The following is a 24,210-nucleotide window of genomic DNA, read 5'->3' as shown; positions in this document are numbered from 1 at the left end:
TGGAAAATCCCCTAATCTTTAGATACCAGCTGCACTGAGTTCTCAGTGGTCAAGCACCCCCCACCCTACAGTCACTCCACCCTGAGCAGCTGGGAGCCGAGCCAGGTACATGGACATATTTACTGGGCAGAGGTTACTTCACCTTGTCCTCAGAAACCCCCTCCCGAAGACACCCCATCACCCGACGTCCAGCAGGGACACCAGGCTTCCAGCTTCAGGCTCCCTTATCCCCGCAGGAGCTCTCGACTGGGACACACCATCAAGCATAGCCGCGGGGTGGCCTGGATGTCTGTCCTCACGTCTGCAGGCCTGCCTCTGGCAGGTTGGAGGAGTATCAGAGACCTAAAAAATGTGAGCACCACACAGATGCAAGTTACGCCAGCATCACAACAGACTGGTTTTTCTGAGATACACATCCCATCATCTGCCTCCCGAGAACGTGGAAGACGACAGCAGGGGTTCCTAAGGTATCTGAAGAAAACCAGTGCTGAGATGATTGCTACTGGCTCCACTCCCTAGGAGGAAGGGCAGAAATTCTGAGGGGAAGAGAACTTTCTACACACGCCCAGCTTGGCAGTTGAACCCATGTCCAGCCCTCCTAACTGGACGAGGAAGCCCTGCCTGGAGGGCATGTTGGAAAGGGCAGGGCCTGTCCAGACAAGCACATCTCTGGTCAGGGTATTCCTGTAAGGGCCTCACAGAGATCTTGAAAAACGTTTTCACTTCTTCAACCCCACAACATGGTTTACTGAGCACTTTCCTGGATGAAAGTCATTATTCTACTCTGGCAGACAAAGTGGAGGCCACACCTAACAGTGTCAACTCCATTTCCCAATCTTGTATCTTCAAATATTCCCAAACCTTTGAATTTAAAGGCAAACATAATATTTTCCAGTGTCAAAAATTCACCCCAGAATTAAAAATATATAAAACAGTCAAAATAAAGTGTAACCTTAACATACAAACACACATCATGGAAAATAAAGAGAGACTGGTAACATAAGAAAAATCATCAGTTTAATATTTACAACAACGTAGCATGAGTAGTCAGCGCCAGGACGGTCTGTGGCATGTGCATGAAATGTCCCCACTGCTGTAAACAGGGACTGTGTCCTGAAGAAATGAAGTGAGGGACAGGAAGTCCACACAAAGCCGGGAAGCCTTCGACGCCTGGACGCCCTGGCGCACGTGGACAGGCACACACCGCAAAGCACGATGGACAGGGCTCTGATGCCACATCTCAGTACTGTGTGGGAATAAAAGTGCTTCACATCTCAGGATAGGAATGGCTTCATCTCCTCGTCCATGAAAGGTGAGAGCAGAGAAGTAACCCTTGGGGTAAACAGCGCCCCTTTCTCCCATTCCCATCAACTCCCAAACCCTCTGAAGGTCATGGAGAAACATCAGTCTGTGTACAAAATAGGGTTCTCGGATGCACTTTCTCTGCTCCCTCAAAATCTTAGTAAAATATTGGATCCTCAGGAAGAAAGGTAATGCATTACACAGGTATCTCAACTGTCACCCCATCAGGGGACGGGACAGTGAAAACACGTGTTCTCACTTGTCCCTCTAATCCACAGTTAAGGCAGGTTCTGTAAGAGACCCGTCCAGGATGCTGATGGCAACTTCACTCATCAAAGTGGTGGAGAGATCAGGTGATGAATGTTGTTCCTGAGTTAAAATTTGCTTAAGACAGCAAACTTCAGTACACTCAAATGTAATTGCTTTTCACTGTAATGTCTTATGCATCACCAAAAAAGTACTACTGTAAAAATAGGGCTTCCAAAAAAAGAAAAGAAAAGACAATCTTTTCTAATCCTAGCACTAATGAACAAAATGCTAAGTACAGAAAGTTGGCAATTCTAGTTGAAAGGTCAAGTGTGGACAGGTCAATGCGGGGCCCCAGACACACCTGCTGAGCTCGCAGCAAGGAGGGGGCCAACTCAGGTGACCACCCTCCAGGAGGAGATAAGCAGGCACAGGGGCTGATTAGCAAGGGCAAAGAACAAGAACCATGGACAACCAGAAAACCAACTAGTTCCAAAGTTGCCCACCCAGTTCATAGGCATCAAAGATTCCGATGCAATTACAGGGTCACTTGACCAATAAATAGTTGAAAAATCACAAAAAGTCACATCTGATGCCTACTGGGTATTTCTGAGAAGTCTCAATGCACAGTGCTGTGATTCTGCTTTTAAAAAACAAGTTAGAGAAGTGACCTTCTATGAAGTAGTCCTCTCACTTTAAAACCACCTCTTTAGAAGAGGAAAATGGAAAGCACAGTCCCAACACTGTGCTCCTATCTCCAAGGCAGAACAACAAGCTGGGCTTGCAGGCTGGGCTTCCTGCCCAGGGGCTGCCGAGGCTTCCAGGGCCCCTGGCCCAGAGGCCAGCAGACAGGGTTAGGACCAGCTTCCTCCTCCGTCTGCTCTGCAGTTTGGAGACAGGGAGAGAATGGACCCACATCTAAACTTCATTACTTAGGTGGAATTTAGGATGGATATTGCTTTATTCCTCTCTTTCCCAGCGAGCACTGTAGTAATACTTGCTGCACCGTGACTTAAAACAGAGCCCAGGCTTTACACTGGCCTGACAAAGAAATCCTACCCATCCACATCCGCTCACAGCACCACCTTGGTTCGTCTTCACTGCTGCAGTGACATTAACAACACATTTTATTTACAAGTTCTAGTGAAGCTTTCTCTTTTGAGGGAGAACAGTGCACTTTGTCAAGTTATTAAACTAGCCTATACATAAAAGTCTGTATGGTCTCTCCAAGTGCAGTGAATACACCCTGACGATCACAGTATTCACGTGAAGCAGACAAGAGGGTGCACCTGTAGCTGGACGCCGTGGCACGTGTGGGATTTCCTCGGATTCGTGGCTGAGGCCCAGGCCCTCAGTTAGCCAGAGTGCGGCACTCAGAGCCACCCACGCCAGTGACTGCAATACTGCTTTAACAGAAGACTTTCAAATGGCATTCAGGTATCTTTGCAGCTATAAATAAGGTAAAATTAGTTAGGCAATCAAGTGGGAAGTACTTTTAGAGCACTGTGGAGACTACAGTGGTGAACAGGCATCTACCAAAAGCCATTCGGGTGCCCTCTGCGTCCCTGCTTTCCATGTAAGCATTAACACAACTTCTAGTTCACAAACAGAAAGTTAGTGGGAAGGAAGTTCTAGCACGGGTATCAGCCCAGATATAACAATCATGAGTATGCATTCAAAATGGGGTATTTACAAGACCTATGTATCTATAATATTTATATAGATTTAATAAAAGCCTGAAAGACCAGGATTTGTATTCAGTCACTGCTCTTATTGCAAAATGAGGTAATTGAGATGTTACCAGAGTAAGAGTAATGTAGTCTGCCCTCAGTGTCTACACCTCATGTTGGATTCTTCAGGAACTATGTGACTGTTTCTATTCGCGTGAACTCCAGCTTTTGTATGTACAGGAGCAAGACGACCTCCATCAGCCCTGCCCTGTGGTCCTGAATGTCACACCGGCTGGGGCACGGGGCTCCCAGCTTGGTCTCGTAACTGGTCTTCAAGAAATAACCAAACACATTCCTCAGAGGTTGGTCTCGTCCCAAGCAGGGTCGTTCATGTTCTTTAGAACTTTCCTCACCAGCTTTTCCAGGTCTTTGCGGGCTCTCTGTTCTTCCTCCAAAGATTTCTTCATCTTCTTGTTATCCTATAAATGAAGCAGACAGGATATTCACTGTGTTTTGTACTGAAGGGGACTTCCTTTTTTTTAATCCTCACCCGAGGATATTTTTTCAAATATCTTGAGATTGGGGGGGAGGGCCATCAATGTGAGAGAGAGACATCAACTGGTTGCCTCCCGCATGACCCCAACCAGGGCCAGGGATGAACCGAAACCGAGGTACATGCCCTCGGCCACAGTCGAATCCGTGATTCCTTGGTCTGTAGGCCAATGCGCTATCTGCTGAGCCAAACTGGCCAGGGCTGAAGAGGATTTTCTTTTCCTCAGGAGACTTGGGGGCCTCGCCAACTGAAATCCTGGGCTGGAATCTGCCCTGCACATGGTCATGGTATATTCAATAGGACACCTGGGGCCCCTTACCACACAGCTGCTCCTGGGAGTCAAGACAAATCACGGATGGAAAAACAGTCCTAACGACTCTTACAATTTACGTTCCAGTTACTGGAGGAGAGGATCTCTGTATGCCATACCGTAAGAAAATGGCTGGAATAAGCAGAAGGCACAACTTGCATCCTACCTGCTCCTCTCACATTGTAAAGATCCCAGTTATGTAAGAATGAAAGCAACAGCAACTGAGTGAATACACAAGCAAAGGAATAAGCACCTACTTCCATACAGTCTGCATCCCATCATCCCTCCGCACGGAGGACACACACACAGAGGTCTCCACTGCCAAGGGTGCGGCATGAACCCGAAGCCCCGCAAGGAAGACCGTGCAGGAAGGCGCCTCAGACCCTGCTGAGGACGGCGGAGAGAGGCCGCTCTGAGCGCGTCCCACCTCGGCCCGCGCGGTGCTCCCACTTCTCCTCGGCCTTCCCCCAGCCCGTGAGGCAGCACTGACGGCTCCCTCCTCAGAGACGAGGCCATTTGTACAAACAATACACACAGACAAAATACACTTCATCTCAGTGACTTGGTTTCTCAAGAACAAAGACCATGTGTTACACTACAGAGAATAGTCACAGTAGGTAGTTAATACAACTTTTAACTAGATGGGATTTTAGATATTTTAAATGATGATTCTATCAGAATCGCAGATGGTTTCTGATGTTAAAACAGTACAGTAAAAAGACAGCTTAAACATGTTACTTTAAAGATTAATTTCCTGATCTATCACATATACAGAACAGTGATGATTTGGTCTGCTGGGATCATGAAAGGCAGCATCTCCTTTCTGCATTTTTCAATCCTCACCTGAAGACATGCTGAGAGAGAAGAATGGAGAAAAATGAGAAACATCAAAGTGAGAGAGAAACATCGATCAGTTGCCTTGCGTACAAGCCCTGACCAGGGATCAAACGCGCAACCCGGTTATGTGCTCTGACAGGGAATCAAACTGGCAACCTTTCGGTGCACGGGACGATGCTCAACCAACTGAGCCACTGCAGCCAGGATCCTTTCTGTATTGTTTTCCTTAAGGATATCCGGCTTCATTTTCAAAATAGTGTTTTCCTCCAAAAAACAAAAAACTGATTATGACTCACCTGTCTTAACTCTTGGACTTCATCCTTCAATGCATAGACAGTATCAACAAGACTCCTAAAACAGAAAACGGAATGAACACCCGACCAAGGATGAGGCATGAAAAGGACACAAAGTAGCACTTCACCGGGAGACACGACAAAGTCGAGAGGGCTGCTCTGCCCTACTCACTAAGATCTACACTCATCTACTTCAGGTCAAGCAACTTCTATGGGAAGTTAGTGCCCAGTCAATGTTAACTCGTTCGTCTATAAGGAAGGACACAAAGTAGTTTCTGAAGGCAGCTCCCAGCACTCTTGGAATTTTTTGACTCCAGTGCTCCACTCCTCCTTCCCCCACACCCTCTCACCCCCCACGTCCCTACACACACACACCCGCACCCCCACACACAACCCCTCCACATCCACAACCCCCAAGTCCCTACACATAACACCCACGCGCCTCCATACACCCCACACGCAACCCCCCTCATCCACACACAACCCCCCTCATCCACACCCCTCCACATAACCTCCCACATCCCCACATCCCCCCATGCCCCTCCATACACACCCTCATTTCCATACACACCCACATGCCTGCTTTAAAATACTGGAATACATCTTACTTTTCTTCTATCACTGTCTGACCATTGCTTTTCGTTTCTTCAACTATAATCTTTTCTTCTTCTGGAAGCAAAACTTGTGGAGCAGATTCTTTACGTGAACCTATCGTTATTTAAAAACAAACAAACAAACAAACAAACAAAAACACCTACAGGTGAATACCACAGCAAAACTAAAAAGAATTTCACTATACAACAGTATTTAAATATTAATATTACACTCCAAGGACTGTGCATTAAATCACTTCTAGATAAAACAGGGAAGGGCAAGTGTTGCCAGTGTTCTCCATCTCCACCTAGGGACCCCAGTCCTCTTCGCGGCTACAGCGTTAGTGAGGGAAACAGCCTTTTCCTGATCTGCTCTGCTGCAGTTTCTCAATCTGAATTATGGACCTATTAAGCCTGAATTTTTCCACATGTAGTAAAGTTAAAGGTTCTGCCCACAGTGCCCTAGGTATTCTGAAATAAATATCCACATTTTTTTGGAATATCCAAATCAATGAAACCTTGAGCTATATTATTTCAAGAACCTTAGAAAGATGTGTCAGACTATATACTACATACATGCTGAATGTTTATGACTTTTAAAAAACTGGCAGTTAAAACATTTAACTCTACAGTGTCAGTTAAAAATAAAGATATTATGGCACATGGTTTAGAAAAAATAAAATTTATTACTTGATTCTTTTATGAAAACTTCATTCTACATCCCCTGGAGTATGAACATTTTTTCCAAATGGAAGTAAACTGTTCATGATGGAGTTTATGCCATTTAACCACTCCCAGCACAACAGCTTGCCTAAGACAGTGTGTCTCAGTAAATGTTTGCCACAAAATAGGTACTTTAGCAATTACTAAGAAACCCAAATATTTACTTTAAAATGTGAGAAAGGAGAATCAAATCTTATTTAAGGATATGGGGAAGATAATACTCTTTTCTTAAAGAAAATAATATTAAAGGTTATATAACAGTATAACATATGTATATTTTTCAAAAATGACATCAGATGCAAATTTGAGTCTACCAGAGAGCACAAACACTTGCAAGTGGTATTGTGATACAGTAAACATTTCTCCATTAAAAATACACTTGATGTTAATATAGGCTAATTATGGAGATGGTGGCTCAACCTGCTTGGTCTTGTTTTTCCTGGTTTATCTTTAACTTGCCTTCCTAAAACTTCATCAAATTATTAGAGGGTACTTATTGCACATCCTTGTATCATGGGAACATTCAGAATAAGACCAATGTTTTAACAGTTTGATTTTAAAGAACAGTTTCACCAATATTGTATTATAACTTTTTACTCCTCTGAATGAAACAAGATTAACAATTACTATCATAGCTTGATTAGAAGGGGGCTCATACAACATTACTGACTTCCGCAGACTACTTCTATCATTCCGACGGCAGCACGCCACAGGGCAAAGGAGGGGCCTTGGCCAAGTCTCTCCCTGATGCCTTCTGGACATCTGCAAAACTTTCTCCATCCCAATCTCACAGACTGGCAAAAGTATCAAAAACAAGCATGCTGGGAAACCATAAAGTCCAGAACAGAACAAAATTAAGATGCTGCCCTCCTCCTTTGTTATTTCAGGTATAAGAAAATTAAGCTCTGGGTAAGCAAGTACAATTCTGTTACACAGCACAAGCTTCTATACACACACACACACTTTTTTTTTTTTTTTTTTTTTACACCAAAGGAAGGGCCTTTGTGAGTACTGAGAATAACTTTAGTATTATAATCAAATGCAGTAGAAGTTTTAATGAGCTGGTATACAGATGTATGCTTGTACATAAGTTTGTCAAACACTATTTCAAAGGTGACCCTCTGCGAGTATTTTTGTGTTTATACCACACTGCTAATCCTGGACCAGCAGATTCTGTCCCCATCAGGCCAAGGGACGCATTCTTTTGCTCATACCCCTCCTTAAGGACACACTCTAACCTTTCACACAGTGATCTATCTGCACATTCAGGAAATTACTTTTTAGACAGAAGGTAACAACCTTCAAGACATGGTCCCAGGAAGGGACTCCTTTAAAGACATCATCATGTTCACAACAACCCACCTCCCCAGGACACTGCCTGCTGCAGGTGCCACGACACCGCAAGAGGCTGTGGCATGTCTCCTTCTAGGCTTTTCTGGGTTCATGGGCAATGCTGTTGGGACATCTGGACTACTTGGGAAAATGCTGCTTAAGAAGGAAACTAGTGCCCTAGCCAGTTTGGCTCAGCGGTTGGAGCGTCGGCTTGCAGTCCGGAGAGATCCGGTTCGGTTCCCGCTGGGGACACATGCCTCGGTTGCAGTTTGTCCCCGGCCCTGGTTGGGTTGTGTGGGTGGCGACCACTCGATGTATTCCTTTCACATCAATGTTTCTCTCTCCCTCTCCCTCCCTCTCTCCCACTCTATCTGAACAAAATATCGAAGGGTGTCCTCGGGTGAGGATTAAAAAAAAAAAAGGAAACTGGTATGTGAAACAAACCACTGAGAAAGCACAGGGATACAAGCCAGCTTAAAACTTCTAAAGGCTGAGGAAAATCCTGTGTTCTGATACAAATGTAAATGTTACCCACATTTTTATAAGGAAGTAAATTCATGTGCTATTTTCCTAGAAAAAGAGAAAAGGATTCATGAAGATTCAGATATGTAGGAAACAAATTTAATTTTCGCTATGGGGAGAAGCAAACTGATGACATCAGACACGTTAGATGGCCCATAACATTTCCAACTGGTATCTGCTTTGGGTCCAAACAGTCATTGAATGTGTTAGTCAAATCAAAAAAGTTATCAGTTGTTTATCTGTCACATTCAGTTTGTAATACATTTCTTCAAATGGATTAATAAGACAAGAGGTGGGAATGTTTTTATATAACAGCACTTGAGGAAATATTAAATTCTATGCATTTCAATTATTTTTGCACCTTCTAGCTTCCCAGGCAACTTAGTTACACAATGTTTCCAGCATTAAAATGTTCACATAACATAAAATAAATCACAACAGATGTCTACTTTGTAAAGAGGGTCAGACAGCAGTTGGCTTTCGTGCAAAGGGGCCAGGACTACCTGAATCGCATTCATACCCCATCTGTAGAGTTCTCAATAAACTCAGGCCCTTCACTTAATCACTGAGCTGCAATTCCATTATTGGTAAATAGAAGAACAAAACTAACCACTTCTGCAGAGCTGTTCTGAGGACTGATTAAGAATTACATTTTATATATCTTTTACCAAATGAATTCATAAAAGCCTTAAATTCCATTATGTCACATAACTAGATCAGAGAAACTAAAATCTGTAAGAACTGGTACAAACAATTGCATATGCATGACATAGTTCTAATTTTTATATACACTTAAAAGCACACAGAAGAATTCAACTATATATTATAAAAGTGTTAACTTTAGGCCCTGGCCACTGTGGCTCAGTTGGTTGGGTGTCGTCCTGCGCACTGACAGAGGCTGCCGGTTTGATTCCCGGCCGGAGCACATGCCCGTGCTGCAGACGCCGTCTCCGGTGGCAGCCTTCAGGAGGCAGCGGACTGATGTTCCGCTCTCACATCGATGTCTCTCTCTCCCCCCTTTCCCTTCCTCTCTCTAAAAGTCAATAAAAATATTTTAAAAGAAAAACAATATTAAGTTTGAGACTACAATAGACAGATGTAGTAAACTGCTTGATTCCTGAAACATTCCAATGAAAAAAATGTCACTTATGGGTTTGATGGTAAGCCAGGAGGCTTGTTGATGAAGATTATTTATTTCCTGCATAGAAATTCTTAGAAGGCTAATAATCTGCCTAGTTTTAATATAACATATTTTTCTAAAATGACTAAAAAAATGTTAGTCTTTCAACAAAACAATAAAGAGATATTTTCTAGCCAGGTTTATAATTTGACTATTTCTTTAAGAACAAAGTTTTAGAAAGTAAACAGATTTAATAAGTTACCTCCCAGAGAAAATCACTCAAGTATTTTCAGAGGTATCTGCAACACATCATTTTAGAAAATGCTGAATGCTACAGCCACGTCTTAGAGATTCACAGGGCACAGGTAGCATTTTTAAGGTTTTCAGAAGAGATGCAGTAAAAATACTTGAAGTTTAATTCAGCATTTCCTAAATTCATCTGAGTGCTGACCACTTCTTCTTCAGCATCATTCTTAACATTCTGCAGTTTTCCGGGTAACAATCTGAAGAGTGCTCCACTCACCTAAAATCCTGTCTATAAATACATACTCAACAAATGCTGGTTGGTTTTGTTGTTCTATATGGGGGTGAATATAAAGAAACAGTAATTTATACTTAGACCAATCCAGCAATTCCCAAACTTGAGGATTCCAAGATCAGGTCTGCATATATTTGGCATCCAGCTGCCAATGGCGGCTGACAAATAGGCAATGACAGTTCCACATGGCCACCAGCAGGGGTCACTCTGCACCACAGCTGGAGAGAGCAGGCACTGGGGCCCCTGGGAGAACTCAGAGGTGTGATCCACAAGATGAAGGCATACTTAGAACCCTGCCCCCTAAAATTGTCACAGATCCCCAGAGCTTAGAATCCTGACCCCTATAACATCCAGACCCCCACCCCCAAACCGAGAGCTATAGACGTTAGTTTGAGAAACACAGATGGATCAAACACTTCCATTTTAGAGACAGATAATTAGCCCAGGCAGCAAGAGTAGGGCTCAAGCGCCAGGGCACAAGCATCTGGGTTGTTACAACACTACTTTGGTGTCTGATCTGACTTGATTGTTAGAACACCATTAAGATGCCTGATCTCACAACACACAACTAAATTAAATCCAGGGCATGAGCATGGTATATGTGTAAACATGACTGCACTGGCCTCGACCAAAAGCCTAGAAACAGTTTATCAGAAAAGAACATCTGCCTATCTGTCTAGCGGTCTGGTATATTTGTAGCAAAACTCACTTCTTAAATTCATAATATTTCTAATATCTGCATCTACTTATACTCAACTGAAATTAAAATAACTTTCATGATGAAGCAAAATATACTTTAAAAAACCCCTACTTAAAAAAATCTCTCCTAAAGGTCACTTTATTATTACTACTTTTTTAATCCTCACCTGAGGATTTTTTTTTTTCACTGAATTTTAGAGAGAAAAGAAGGAAGAGGGTAAGGGAGAAAAAAATTGATGTGAGAGAGAGACATTAATGGGGTTGTTTCCCACATGCACCCCGACCGGGGCCAGGATCAAACCTGCAACCCAGGTACGTGCCCTTGATGGGGAACCAAACCCAAGACCCTTCAGTGTGCAAACCCGAGACTCTAACCACTGGCCCATACCGGCCAGGGCCCACTTTGCTATTTATGGCTATAAGTCTCTAATTTATTTTCCACGGGAAAAGGAAATGTGAGGACTCTGGTTAGAGAATGATTTTTATTTGTTCATCATTTGCACCTTGTCCTAGCCCCACACTGGCACAGGTACTTCTTTTCCTAGTAAACTGGGCATGCACTCTAAAAAACAAAAATAAAAATTGACCTTAGTCTAAACAAAAAAACCACTGAAGTTGGGCTTTTTTTCTATTTATGCAAACACACACACCCCCAAAAAAACAACATGAGAAGGGTTCATTCTGAAGACAAACCTCCCAGATTAAAAAGCTGTTAAAAAAATTTAAGGAAAGTAGATAAAATAAAAATGTACAAGGAGCAACCTTGTATTGTTTAGAATATATTTAACTTAAGAAAGTGCAAGCTTCTCCAAGGCAAATAGAAAATATTCTATTGCCTGGCCTTCCTTTGGAAGACAATGTTAAAAGAACACTCAAATCATATTAAACTGAAAACTACGCTACTCCCTCTCCCCCCATATAACAAATATTAAAAGCAACAGGCTAGCAAATGCAAAATTTATTTCAACTGTACATAACAGATGTCTTTTTTTTTATATAAAACAAACACTTCATTGCCATATGCAACCACAAACAATAATGATACTGTACAATACAATGCAACATTCAGGTATACATCCAACTGAGTCTTCAAATGGCAGTCACCCACTAAAAATGGCTTTCCCATTCACAGATAAAAAGCACAATATATAATTTTTTTCCAGATCTTATACCACTATATACACATTACTGTGTTTTGGCAATTTTATGCAAAACACAATATAGCCTATATACTTGTGGCAAGTGTTAATTCAATGGGAACACCATTTAGACCATTTGCAAAGGGCCTGGTAATGGCTTAAACCTACCTTCTAGTTCAGATTCTTCATCCTTTCATTATAATACTAACTGTACACATAGATTTTACAGAACTGTATGAACATAAAATACTATTTCAGCATGACTAAAGTTCCACAGAAGTAGAAACACAGCCCTTTGGACGCCTTATCACCACTGCCACATAAGAACTGTTTTCAGGCCTGTGGCACTAATACTTCTAACCAGGTCACAAGAGCTAATGGTGCCAGACATTCAAAACAAATCCAAACAAACAAAAAGCCAGGTTGTTATTGTGCAGTGATCGTAGCATCAACAAAAATCATCATCAAAATTGCTTTGGTACAAAAACGAATGATGGGAAAGTGTCAAAACTTTGGGTATAGAAAATGAAAATGTCTCATTAAGACAACCCAAATAATACTTAGTGTTAAAGAAAAATCCAAGTGCAGCAACTGTACTTCAATGTTGTGGTATATATAGCACATGACACAGGCAACCCAAGTTTACTAAGGCAAGGCAAAGGCATCGAGGCCAATGCACCAATTTTTATAGTCTCAAAGCAAACAAGATGTTCTATTAGTATCAGAAAAGGTGACTACTCTACGTAATATAAAACAAAATTGCTTCTAAATTCCTTATATGATATTGAGTAAGCATATGAACTTTATAGTTATAGCTTTCCAAAAATTCCACTTGCTATTTGGCTGAACATATATATAAACCCCATCTCTACCATGGGTTAATATTGGGCTCTAATTTTAAAAGACTGCTCCTCAACTTTCTTATTTATACTAATTGATATAAAAATATGAAATCTCCAGATGTCATAAACTTGAAAACAGACAGATACTTGGAATTATCGGTTTTCCCAATGACCTCATTGCATGCAGTACTGAAGCGGTCTGACTTTATAAGCAAAATGCTACTGACAGGAGTTCACTAGCACCTCTGAGCTGTGAGCAACAGGACCCAGCTCCCAGGAAACAATGACATAGTGTATCAGAGTTGTCTCTGTGCAAACGAGATCAGAACACTGAATACATGGGTTTGGCGAAGGAGGTGTGGTGAGGGAAGAGCGAATTCACAGCCACCTGGAATTACAGCCACCCTGAAGGAAGGAAAACATGTTATTCCCAGTTTATTATGGCATCTTGTTTTCTGAAGCTGGTTTCAATGAATAATTAAAACACAACCTTAAGGTTCCATTTTAATACCAAATATAGCATGCATGGGGGAGAACACAGTTCTTCCCCTGTCGCAATGACCAGATGTGGATTTGGATGCTACAACTGAATGCAACATGTCACATTCAGTTCTTTTTGAAGCAGAAATTAGTCTTGAGTGAGGCCAGTGAAATCTCCTTACAACCAATCCCAGGAGAGTGGGGGAGTCTGCCCCAATCTGAGATTTCCTAATAAGTGAGTTACAAAGCAACTCAGTAAGTCTTCAACAGACTCAGATACCCCATTACAATCAAGAATGAGGGTTACATAGGACAGGGTTGCTGTAAATGGAGTTTCACTGAAGCTAGTTGCTGAAAACAATGTGTCCATCACAGGCAGTGTAAGTATGGATGTCAGGATGAAGCCAGGCTGTGACTGAAGCCAAAGCACTCGCCTTATTAAGTGTACCAAATGCCTCTCTCTCTGAAAGCAATGTAATCTACACTTTCAGAGGCTGAATGCTTCAGAGTTTGGACTTTAAACCTTCGGTAGAGTGGTACAGGCTTGCTAAGTGCCATTTAAGAAAAATTACTCCAATTAAGGAAAGTTTCGTGTAATAATGACAGTGTCTGAACTCTGACAATAATTTGGTATTTGGAGAGGAAAACTCCCACCCCACAGACAAATGGGGGTGGGGGGGCACGAAGAAGACCATATGTGGCACACTGACAAGCACAGAGCTATGGGGGTGCAGACAAGCTCTTCTGTGTTGCCAAGGCTCATACCCAACACCAGCACATGGTTCTTCATGGTCACCGAGTGCCCTGAGGAGTCCTCAGAACACACTGTCTGAACTGAACTCACAGTACTTCGGTTGCATGCCTTTTTCTTCTTATCTCGCCACAACTACTTGATCAGTGTGTCCATTAGACATAAAAAATTTAGATCCATATATATAAGGCCAGAGTCTCCTCCGTGTTACTGGCACTTAGATCACAAACCTGTATGGTTTCAGTATAAAATATAAAAGTGTTCATATAGCTGTATCCAAAAAGAAATGAGACAGTTGCTACACTGAGAATAAAAACCCAAACCATTTGGGGCTATAAAACCACTACTACCCACTGAGAAAAGAACCCTTAGTATAGGCTGTGTGAATTCACCATCTCCTTCAACAGTCAGTCAGTAACTTCAAATGGATACTCGAATTGGCAATTAAGCCTCCACAAAGTACAATGGGAAATATCAGAAACGCTCTCAAAAGTTGTTAAAATATCACATAAAAGAGACAAGGAACAGCAAGAAAACATCTAAGAAAAGCAGGCTGCGATACAACAAGCATTTGTTAAGAAAGCTCAGAAGTGCATTAGTTCTGGTGAGAGATATATGAGCAACAGCTCTTACGAGATGTAGAACCCATTCTGTAACTATGGGCTGTCCATATACTGTCATAGTCAGAGTCTTCCGAGAGGTCTGAAGGCTCCAAACGAGAAAGGCTACTGCGACGACCCAAGGAGTCTAGACTTGATTGGTCATCATCAGCCAAGACGTGATTATGCATCAGGTCAGTGCCTTGCCATGCTAAGACGGGGGTGGGATGGAGTGACAGGTGTGACAGGCAAAGGTGGGATGAGAAGGAGGACGGACAGGAAGAGCCACAACCAAAAACATGAAAACAAAAGCAAAAGGTGATGGGAAAAGAAGGAAAAGAGAAAATATTGTTAAAAAATGGCAACAATGTTCATTTCTCCTTATTTATGGCTGGGTTTTTAATGAAGTTAGCACAACCCTTAGAATAAAACCAGATCAATTATTATTTAAATAAACCTAAAGCACGGTATTGTTTCCAAATTGTTCCTTTTTAAAAATATTGCTATTAAGTCCTCATTTAAATTATTCTCAAATTAAGCCCATGTCCACAAATGATTCTAGTCATTTAACAAGTAAGCAATTCTATTCCACATTTTATTAACAAATAATCTCATTTAGGACATTATTTGTAAAAGTAACCATTTATGTGGTTAATTTAAAAACTGCTTCCTATTCGTTAAGTAGATACTTAATACAAAATAGTTTCAAAGGATTTTTGACTTACTTCTTCAGCTATCTCTTTGCCAGACTATAAATCACCAGAAGTCATCTTAATGATGGGGGTCTAAAACTTACCTTTTCAAACTATAACCACTGTAAAAATTTCAGAATGGAGAAAGTAATTAAATAGGGTCCACTTTCCACTCACTGCCCCTTTCCCATCATCCCACATTTCCTCTCCTTAGAGCGCTCAGCCAGTGGATATGAATAAAGTGGGAAGCCATGTTGCTTCAAATGTTATCAACTCTGATGCAGACTCTTTTATTGGCAAGGGCGACGTGAACTGGCAATGCCACTATGTTAAAAGGAAGACTACAGAAGGAAGTGGGAACAAAATGGGAGAACAGAAATAAGCCCATGAGTGGCTGGTATCCATGAGCAATGACACTGGGTAGGCAGCTGTGCACGAGACATGCAGGCTGGAATGCACCAGGGACAAAAGGTGCTGGAAGGACACACTCAGTGCAAACCAAGGGTCTCTTCCATGATGGAGAATGGCACAGACAGCAACCACTGGCCCCATCCTGTTCCTGCTTCTGATCAAAGTTAATTCCATTCCAAATCCAAAACAAACAAGCAATGGACTAGTTTGGATTTCTTCTACTAAATCCCTATAGTCTATGAAGGTCATTATCTCCTTGAGACAGAAATCAATAAATCAATACCAAAGATGTTTGATTTATAAAGTCTTATTGGCATCTAAATGTATAGCAGAATGAGCTGAATTTTAGGTAAGATATATATCCTGTCTTCACTAAACATTTAATATGAAAAGAGCTACTTTCACTCTGATCTCATTTCTAAATGTATTAAGGATCTCACCTTTCCAGCACAAAGGATCAATTTCCCCTATCCAACCTGTTCTTAAGAATGTTCAGTTTAAGGTCATAAATGATTGTATATAGGAAGCCCCAGAGTGGTTAGCTCGTAAAATCAGTTAAAACTAAAAATCAACGCATTGTCCAACGCTTTCTTGCACAGGAGAAACAGAAACACGTAATAAAGGCAACATGATAAAGAAAAGTCCTGAACAAACTATGGGCCATTCCTTTCCGGCAGCCAGAAGAATCAAGGCCACAGGCACATCACAGGGCACTGTCTCTTGGATGAAGAAATGTGACTCACACAAAAACATGCATAAAGCTCTTATGACCTCACATTCATCTGAGACTATCAGGTTAAAATTTAATTTCATATAACTGAAGTTGAGATGAGTAATTCTTTAACATCTCAAATTCAAAACTCAAAAAACAATGGTCACATTTTATAGCCTATTACTTAAAGCACAATCTCTTATCAAATATATGAAACTGTATGTAATATCTTAAATGACAATAACCTATATTTGCAAATTATTGCTTGATTTTATGCACATACACACTCCACATTCAGGCCTTTCCATTTCTCTCCTCTGCTTGTCCCTAGTCATTATAAAGGCATTTTCACCAGTGAATATATAGACAAAAGAGTCTTAAGTCACAGGTGGGACATGTAATGTACTAGACACAAGGAAGCTTCTAGATTATCTGCAGATGCCCCTTGAGTATAATCCAGTTAGCCTTATCTTCATCTTTAACAAAGGCTAAAGCACCTGAAATTCCTTTTCCCACTTTTTCCCCTACCACTAGTTTAAAAACAGACAGAAAAAAACAAAAACAAAAAACAAGACAGGACAATGATACTGCATGTAGTGAAAATGAAGGTGAGAAAAGTGATTTGCCAAATGTCAGGAAGGAAAGGGAACCAAAAATACAAAATATAATAGAAATCAGTTTTTATGCCAGAAGTAATATATAAACCATTCAGTTCTTTTTTTAAAAAAAAGAAGAAAAAGCCCACTTAAGGAATAACAGTACAGAAGGGATACCCTGTGCTGCCTGTGGCCCCCGCACCAGCAAAGGGTAAATGTCGCCCCTTTCTTCTCAACAAACCACGTGCACTACTACTCTACCTGCCCCACCATGCTGCATTCCACTCTCAAAAGCTAGGGAAGCTTAAAATAAAAAAGAACCCCCTTTTTTACTGTTCTCACAATAGATTAAGATTTTCTTCACTTAAGACATTATGCATGTAAGATGCAGGTGAATTCAGTGGTACTGAATTCTAATATATTGACTGGTATCTACTTCTAAACATTTTTAAATGCAATAATTTAAAAAAAAGAAGTGGACTAAAAGAAGCCTTGCTCTAGGTTTATATTTTTAATAACTGTAAAAAACTAATAAATAAATAAATAAATAAAATCCCACTACCAAACCAATAGTTTAAATAGCTTAAATAACTGAACTGAATGAATCTCCCACTGATGTCTAAATACATCTTTTCTAAGCAAAAGAAAGCTTTATAAATTCTGGCAGTACCTTATACTTAAAAGGTTTCCCAGTAGAACCTTCTCTAGAAATCAGTTATTTTACTGACAGCTCAGACCCTTTTCAATGACTTAGGCATACCAGGTTCAAGCTGTTCTTATTCCTGGCTAGACCACAGAAGCATCCCTCACTAAGGAAGATGCAGCAGCGCTCCAAGAAGCATGCACAGGCCCCCACAGCAGTTTCCTCCTGACTTTGATTTTAAACCAAACACACACCACAATTTCCAGTACATTACTGTAAAACTTACTTGAGTTGAGTGTTTGCCTTGTTTTGGCGCTTGTGCAGTAAGCTTCAATGACTTTCAAAATCTGTGCATCTTCTTCCAAAGCAGCTGTGCCTGTCAAGAGATATACAACATGTCACAATCGAACTAAAAATGACAAGTACAACATGTCACAATCTAAAAATAGCTAGTACAACTAAGTAGAGGAATGTGAAGTTATCAACTTAACCAAAATGATGACAACCAAGACAATCTCTTTTATTTTTCTTATCAGATCATTGTTTTCCAATATTTACAAAATAATTACATTCAAAAAAAATTTTAGTTTAAAAATAATTTTTTGACTGCAACATATCTGACAAAGTTAGTATAATTTAAATATATAACAGTTATCTTACTAATCCATAAGAAAAACAGTATCCCACATTCTGAAACTGAAAAAAGGCCAAAAACTAGAAACAAGCAATTCATACAACAAGAATAGTAACAAAAAATACTCAATCCCACTAAAAATTAAAACAAAGCATCAGGTGTTTACAACCCAGACTGATAAAAAATGAAAAAGCCTGACAATTCTCAATGTTGATATGAATAGCAAAAAGAAAAAGTCTTCCCTCTATCCACAGCTGGTAGGAATGAAGACAGGCAAAACCCTCCAGAGTGGTGAGTTGATCATATTTATCAGAGGCTTTAAAAAGAACATTTCCTCTGATCCACGAATTCCTACTAGAGATTTCATCTAAGAAATTTATAAGGCACAATCAAAAGCTTGAAGGTGTCAATCCAGGGCTCTTCTTAAGCTATGGATTATTCCAGACACTGGCTTCACACTGAGATCACAGGCACAGAGAACAGAATCTTCCAGACTAACAGCATCTAATGGTGTTAGTACTGAGCACAGAGCCTCACACTCAGCGTACTTCATATGATCCTATGGTTAAATTGTTTCTCTGGTTTGTTTTCCTAGATTTTTCTACATTTTATATTACTTGAATATATTTTTTAAAAGGCCCACCTACTGTAATAAAAATGTGGAAAGAATGGAAGACAAATATTTATAAGTTGCACAATAAAGCCTCAACGTCATTTTATGATAGTACGATAGATATATACAAAGCAAGCCAAATACTCCCTACTGAAAAATAAACTCCAGTACCAAGAGTTTAAGAGCAATTGAGAAACTGACTTAAATTTCACTATCTAGGACCAACCATTTAACAGGTTTCCCACAATAAGCTCCGTAATAAGCTCCTCTCTTAGGAGTAAAAAAGATAGCCTTGGCCGGTTTGGCTCAGCAGTTAGAGCGTCGGCCCGCGGACCGGAGAGTCCCGGGTTCAGTTCCCGCTAGGGGCGCATACCTTGGTTGCAGTTTGTCCCCAGCCCGGCTGGGATCGTGTGGGTGGCAGCTACTCGATGTGTCTCTCTCACATTGATGTTTCTCGCTCTCTCTCTCTCCCTCCCCCTCTATCTGAAGATAAATGCAACAAAAAAAAAGACAGACAACATTCAACTAGTTTAATTTCAGGAGATGTTGCAAGGTAACTTCCAAGGGCAGGGCATTCCCTCTAGGCCTACAGGAAAATGATCTGTATGGCTAATGTAACTGGATTACTATTTTCAGATGTGGGTAAGTACAGTAGCATCACCCTTTCTGCCAAGAAAGCATTATGACGCCAAAAAGGGCACTGGCTTCCCTGGGAAGGTTGAAGAAAGTAAACTAATGAAAGGAGTGCACATTTCTATGTGGCACAGACTGTTCTACAAACCAGAAACATTTCTATGATTCTGAATGTAACAAAGGTTAAAATAAATTATAAAATTACAATGTGACTTTAAAGGACTCAGGCTTACTAAGTATTTGCTATGCACAGGTACTAGTTACACAGAGGTCCACACAGATAAAGTTTCTCCTCCAACCCACAGAGAAACCCTTGGTTTTCTTATTACTTCCTAGTGCCTCTTCTGCTAGCTCCTTACCTCTCTCATCTCCTAAAACTAGACCCTTTCTTCTCTCTTTTTTTTTTTGATTAACCCTCACCGGAGAATATTTTTCCATTATTTTCTAGATAGAGTGGAAGGGAGGGAAGGAAGAAGTGGGGAGACATCAATGTGAGAGAGACACATCAACTGGTTGCCTCCTGCACGACCCGCACCAGGTCCAGAGATCAAACCTACAACCAAGGTATGTGCTCTTGACTGAGAACCGAACCCGAGACCCTTCAATCTATGGGCTGATGCTCTAACCACTGAGTCAAACCAGCCAGGGCTCTCTTCTTCTCTTTCAATCTCACAGCATGAAAAACCACCTAAGCACAGGGAACAACTATGAAATGCTTGGCCCAGACCTTCTCCTGGGCCTCAGAGTCCTGTTAACTCTCTGCCCTATCACAGTACTTATAGGCGGAAAGCCTCGCTCTCACACACCCTTTGTCCAATCCAAAAGAACAACCCCTGGGCCCGTTTCTCAACCCTGGATGGCACTGCTGACATTTGGGGTCAGATACTGTTAGGTCCTCACTTAATGTCATTAATAGGTTCAGCGACTTTAAGCAAAATGATGGATAATGAAACCAATTTCACCAAGGCTAGTTGATATAAACAAGAGCTAAGTTTCTATGACATCTTATCAATGCGGTAACTTAACGTTATTCAAAGCTGTTGTAATTCTTTGCTGTGAGGTTGTCTTGAGTGCTGTGGGGTGTTTGGCAGCATCCCTGACCATTACTTGCCAGAATGCCAGCAGCACCCTCACCCAGTACTGACACTAAAAATGTCTCCAAGCATTACTAAATGTCCCTGGGCAGAGGGCAAAGTCATCGCCAGTAGAGAACCACTGCTGGAGATCTCATCATCAAAGAAATCTAAAATCTGCCCATGATTCACCTGTATGTTGTGATGACCTTGCCCAGGCCACCATCATGTCATCCTCCTTGAACTACTGCACAGTCTCCTGCCTGGTCTCCCTGTTCTGAGCTCTGCCCCTGTCTGTTCTTAACACAAGGATCAGTGATCCTATTAAAATCCAAGTCCCATCAAGGCCTCTGTTTGTAACTGGACTGTGGCTACAAGTCTGCTCCAAGCACTTTTGGGAATTATCTCTCACTATCTCCCAGTAACCCCCTTCCACCCAAACTCCCAGTGACGGACTCCTTACTGTCCTTTGAATGCACCACAGGGGTTCCTGACTTAGGAGCTGTGGAGCCAGTGTCTGGAAAGCTCTTCCCCAGAGAGCTGCTCGGCTGGCTTCCGCAACCCCTTCAAGTTGCTTATTCAGACATGGCCCCCTCACCCATACCTCACCAACCACGGTTTAAAACTGCTCCATCGCATCTCCTTCCCCTGCACTTCACAACAACACGCTATCTATCATTTGCCTATTTGGTCTCCCATCTGTACCCTTCTATTGAACCAGAGCTCGAGGGGGACAGGGGCTTTCGTTTACTGCTGAGCACCTGGCACACAGAAGCATGAATAAATCTGCCAAGGGAATAGTGCCTCGTGTGCAGCCTGTCCCGAAGCCCAGCAGAGCTTTCACACAGGAGCTCAGCAAATGCCTGCTGATGAAGGATCCACCCAACAGTCCCCAGTCCCCACTGGGAAGTACGGAGCAGGTGTTCGACTCCAGGTCTGACTCTCCTCACTAGGATGCCGGCCTCATCATTCCATTTCATTAGCTGTTCTGGAGAGCAGCACCGCTCTACATTGACAAAATCTGAGGAAAATGACCACCGTGGCAACAAACCCATGGTGCTCAATGCGGTGTGCATCAGGTGTCAGGGGCAGGGAGAGAGTTCATGTTCATAGAGCAGCCTCTGGGCCGTGACTGCATTTACTTCTCCCAGCTGACAGTCACCCCTGCTCTAAGGACAAGGAGATCTCACAGTAACTAGCAGCAGAACTCAAGTGCAGGCTACTGAGCCTCAAGGAACACCCACAGCCACTGCTGCCTCTTCCTCCAAGTGATGTCAGCCATGTGTTCTTACTAAAAACATCTCTCCTGGGAGCCTTCTTTTGGAAATGAATCCCTGAAGGGTCCCAAATGAGTATGGTAAAAATGAGGAGCAATTGCACCATGATTATGGTGACAAATCATGGGGCACATGAGGAACAAGGAGGTACAGAGGTGGGCAGGCTGAGCGAGGACAGGGGGGCAGGGGGGCAGAGCCCTTTCAGATAGTTCCCACAACCTCCCCGAGGCTCCCACCGGGCAGGGCCATCTCCCCATAAAGGTTCTCCTGCAGTGCCAGCCAGTCCCACAGCCATCTGTTCACACAAAACTCTTCCTGTCTATCACACTGGGAAATGGGCTCAGCACTGGGAAGTGGGCAGGCATGTGCTGAAACTCTCCAAATGCTTGCTTCTCAACAGCTGCACTTATTCGCACACTATCCACTAAGCATCTCCTGTGTATGAGGTGCTCCCTGTGAGAGGCTGAGAAATCTAGAGCTGAATTCAATACTGCACCTGGCATCTCACAAGTTTACACTCGAGCAGTGAAGGATGTCCCAGCACAAGGTCTGGGGAAAATGAGCCCTACAGTGATAGACAAGTGTGGGGGTGCAACCTTGACTCATGGAAACCACAGGGCAAAGAGGGACAGAAAGAACAGGTGGTCCCAGGTTACCCTGCACCCTCAGCCTGGGTTCCCAGACAAAGTGACTGACACAGAGGCCTAGGGACAGCCAATGGTTCCATCAAAGGAAAAACTATGTGCGTGCTTCATCATTACTGTCTCTCTCCTGCTTGCCAGTGTCTACACTGAAGTGGTTTGTTGCTATCACCGCTAAAACAATTCCCTTTACAAGTGACACTAAGGCTCAGACCCTGATTTGCATATGAAGTCTTTCAAAAGCCACCTCCCTATTCCATGAACCCTGTGCAGTGCCCGTGTGAGGCAGACTTGTGTCTTCAAGCACAAAGACTCACTTTTCCTCAGTGCAAACTCTTCGTCTGAAGGCTTCCGCTCAGGTTTACGCTTAGGTAGCAGTTTCTTCATGGTCTTGGGACTCTTACTAAGATCCTAAGGAAAGAGAAAAAATGCTGACAATTTCCAAAGGCAGTAATTTTTACTGGTGTATCAGTAAGGGTCACTGTGAAGTTCAAAAATATTAAATCACAACAGTCATTCACTGTTAAGAGCTTCCTATTTTCCTCCTATTTTGATTTTTTGCCAGCTGCTGAGCATTTATTTAAAATCATTTAAAATCAGTAATTGGGCAATGACTCTCATAAAAACCCCCATGTTACTTGGATCTGTCAGCACTGTCATAACACACAGCAAAGGTGTTGCAGGCTTTCAGAGAGAAAAAGGACAACTGGTTAACACATGTACAGAGATCCATGCATGATGTTAATTCTGGAGCAGACCCATCTGCTGATGCTAACCAGAAAGAGATGAGAGAACTAAGGTTATTTTTTAGAGACAGAGAGGGAGAAACATCAATTTGTTGTTTCACCTATTTATGTATTCAATGGCTTTTTGTATGTGCTCTGAAAGGGGATAGAATCTGCAACCTTGGTGTATCAGGACAACACTCTAATCAACTAAGCAACCTGGTCAGGACCTAAGGTATTTTTTAAAGGAAAGGTAAGTAAAGAACGAGTCCTTTAGGAAAATACTTGAAGCCTTGAAAGAGAAGAAAAGTGAGTAGTAAGGGTAAATAAGCCGATCATCCTTGAGCGCAGATGCAGACACAAGACACTGGCTCTCGATAGCATGTTCACCCTAATTCAGAGCTATGTTCACAATGTAATGGTCTATATTTATTACCTCCATAACACTTTTAATTTTTATTTTTTTAAATTTTTTTTTTATCCTCACCCGAGGACATTTTTTTTTTTTTTGATATTTTGTTCAGATAGAGTGGGAGGGAGAGAGAGAGAGAGAGAAACATCGATGTGAAAGGGACACATCGAGTGGTTGCCACCCACACAACCCAACCAGGGCCGGGGACAAACTGCAACCGAGGTACATGCCCTTGGCGGGAACCGAACCCTGGTCTCTCAGGACCGCAGGCCGATGCTCTAACCGCTGAGCCAAACCGGCCAGGGCTCCATAACACTTTTTAAAACTATGCAGAAGATAAAGGTGAAAAACTGAGAGCAGGACAAAGTTCAATGGGGTGAACAAGGTTTCAACTGCCAGGCATGAATTAAGTATCGATATCAAAAAGGGTTAATTTCTGCATCATTTAAATTACAGAAACCATTTGTAAATCTTACAATGAGAAGAAACCAAGACTCAGAAGGTGTTATGTGCTATAGGATGAATCAGACTGAAAGCACCGCGGGAACAAAGCTTGATGTTTAAAGATATCTCTTCAAACTATTTCCTGTAAAAATAAA

The 24,210-nt window shown here is 42.0% G+C and overlaps 1 protein-coding gene across 5 annotated transcripts in view; it reads right to left on the bottom strand.

Annotated features, from left to right (window-relative positions):
- Positions 1–1,016: 1,016 nt before the first annotated feature.
- ARHGEF7 (Rho guanine nucleotide exchange factor 7) overlaps positions 1,017–24,210 on the bottom strand; it is a 142,359-nt gene continuing 119,165 nt past the window's right edge. For 2 of the 5 annotated variants that reach the window (XM_036250363.1, XM_036250367.1), the window contains exons 17-22: positions 22,792–22,885; positions 17,890–17,979; positions 14,584–14,760; positions 5,820–5,919; positions 5,215–5,269; positions 1,017–3,697 (exon numbers count right to left, since the gene is read on the bottom strand). In XM_036250363.1, coding sequence (XP_036106256.1) covers positions 3,575–3,697; positions 5,215–5,269; positions 5,820–5,919; positions 14,584–14,760; positions 17,890–17,979; positions 22,792–22,885 — 639 coding nt within the window. In that variant the 3' untranslated portion in view covers positions 1,017–3,574. The remainder of the gene's footprint in view (positions 3,698–5,214; positions 5,270–5,819; positions 5,920–14,583; positions 14,761–17,889; positions 17,980–22,791; positions 22,886–24,210) is intronic. The other 3 variants (XM_036250365.1, XM_036250366.1, XM_036250364.1) reach the window with 2 other exon arrangements.

Source organism: Molossus molossus, unplaced genomic scaffold (genome assembly GCF_014108415.1).
Source record: "Molossus molossus isolate mMolMol1 unplaced genomic scaffold, mMolMol1.p scaffold_m16_p_9, whole genome shotgun sequence".
NCBI classification, from domain to species: domain Eukaryota; kingdom Metazoa; phylum Chordata; class Mammalia; order Chiroptera; family Molossidae; genus Molossus; species Molossus molossus.
The sequence above is the reverse complement of the archived record's forward strand: the minus strand, read 5'-3'. Positions and strand labels throughout refer to the sequence as shown.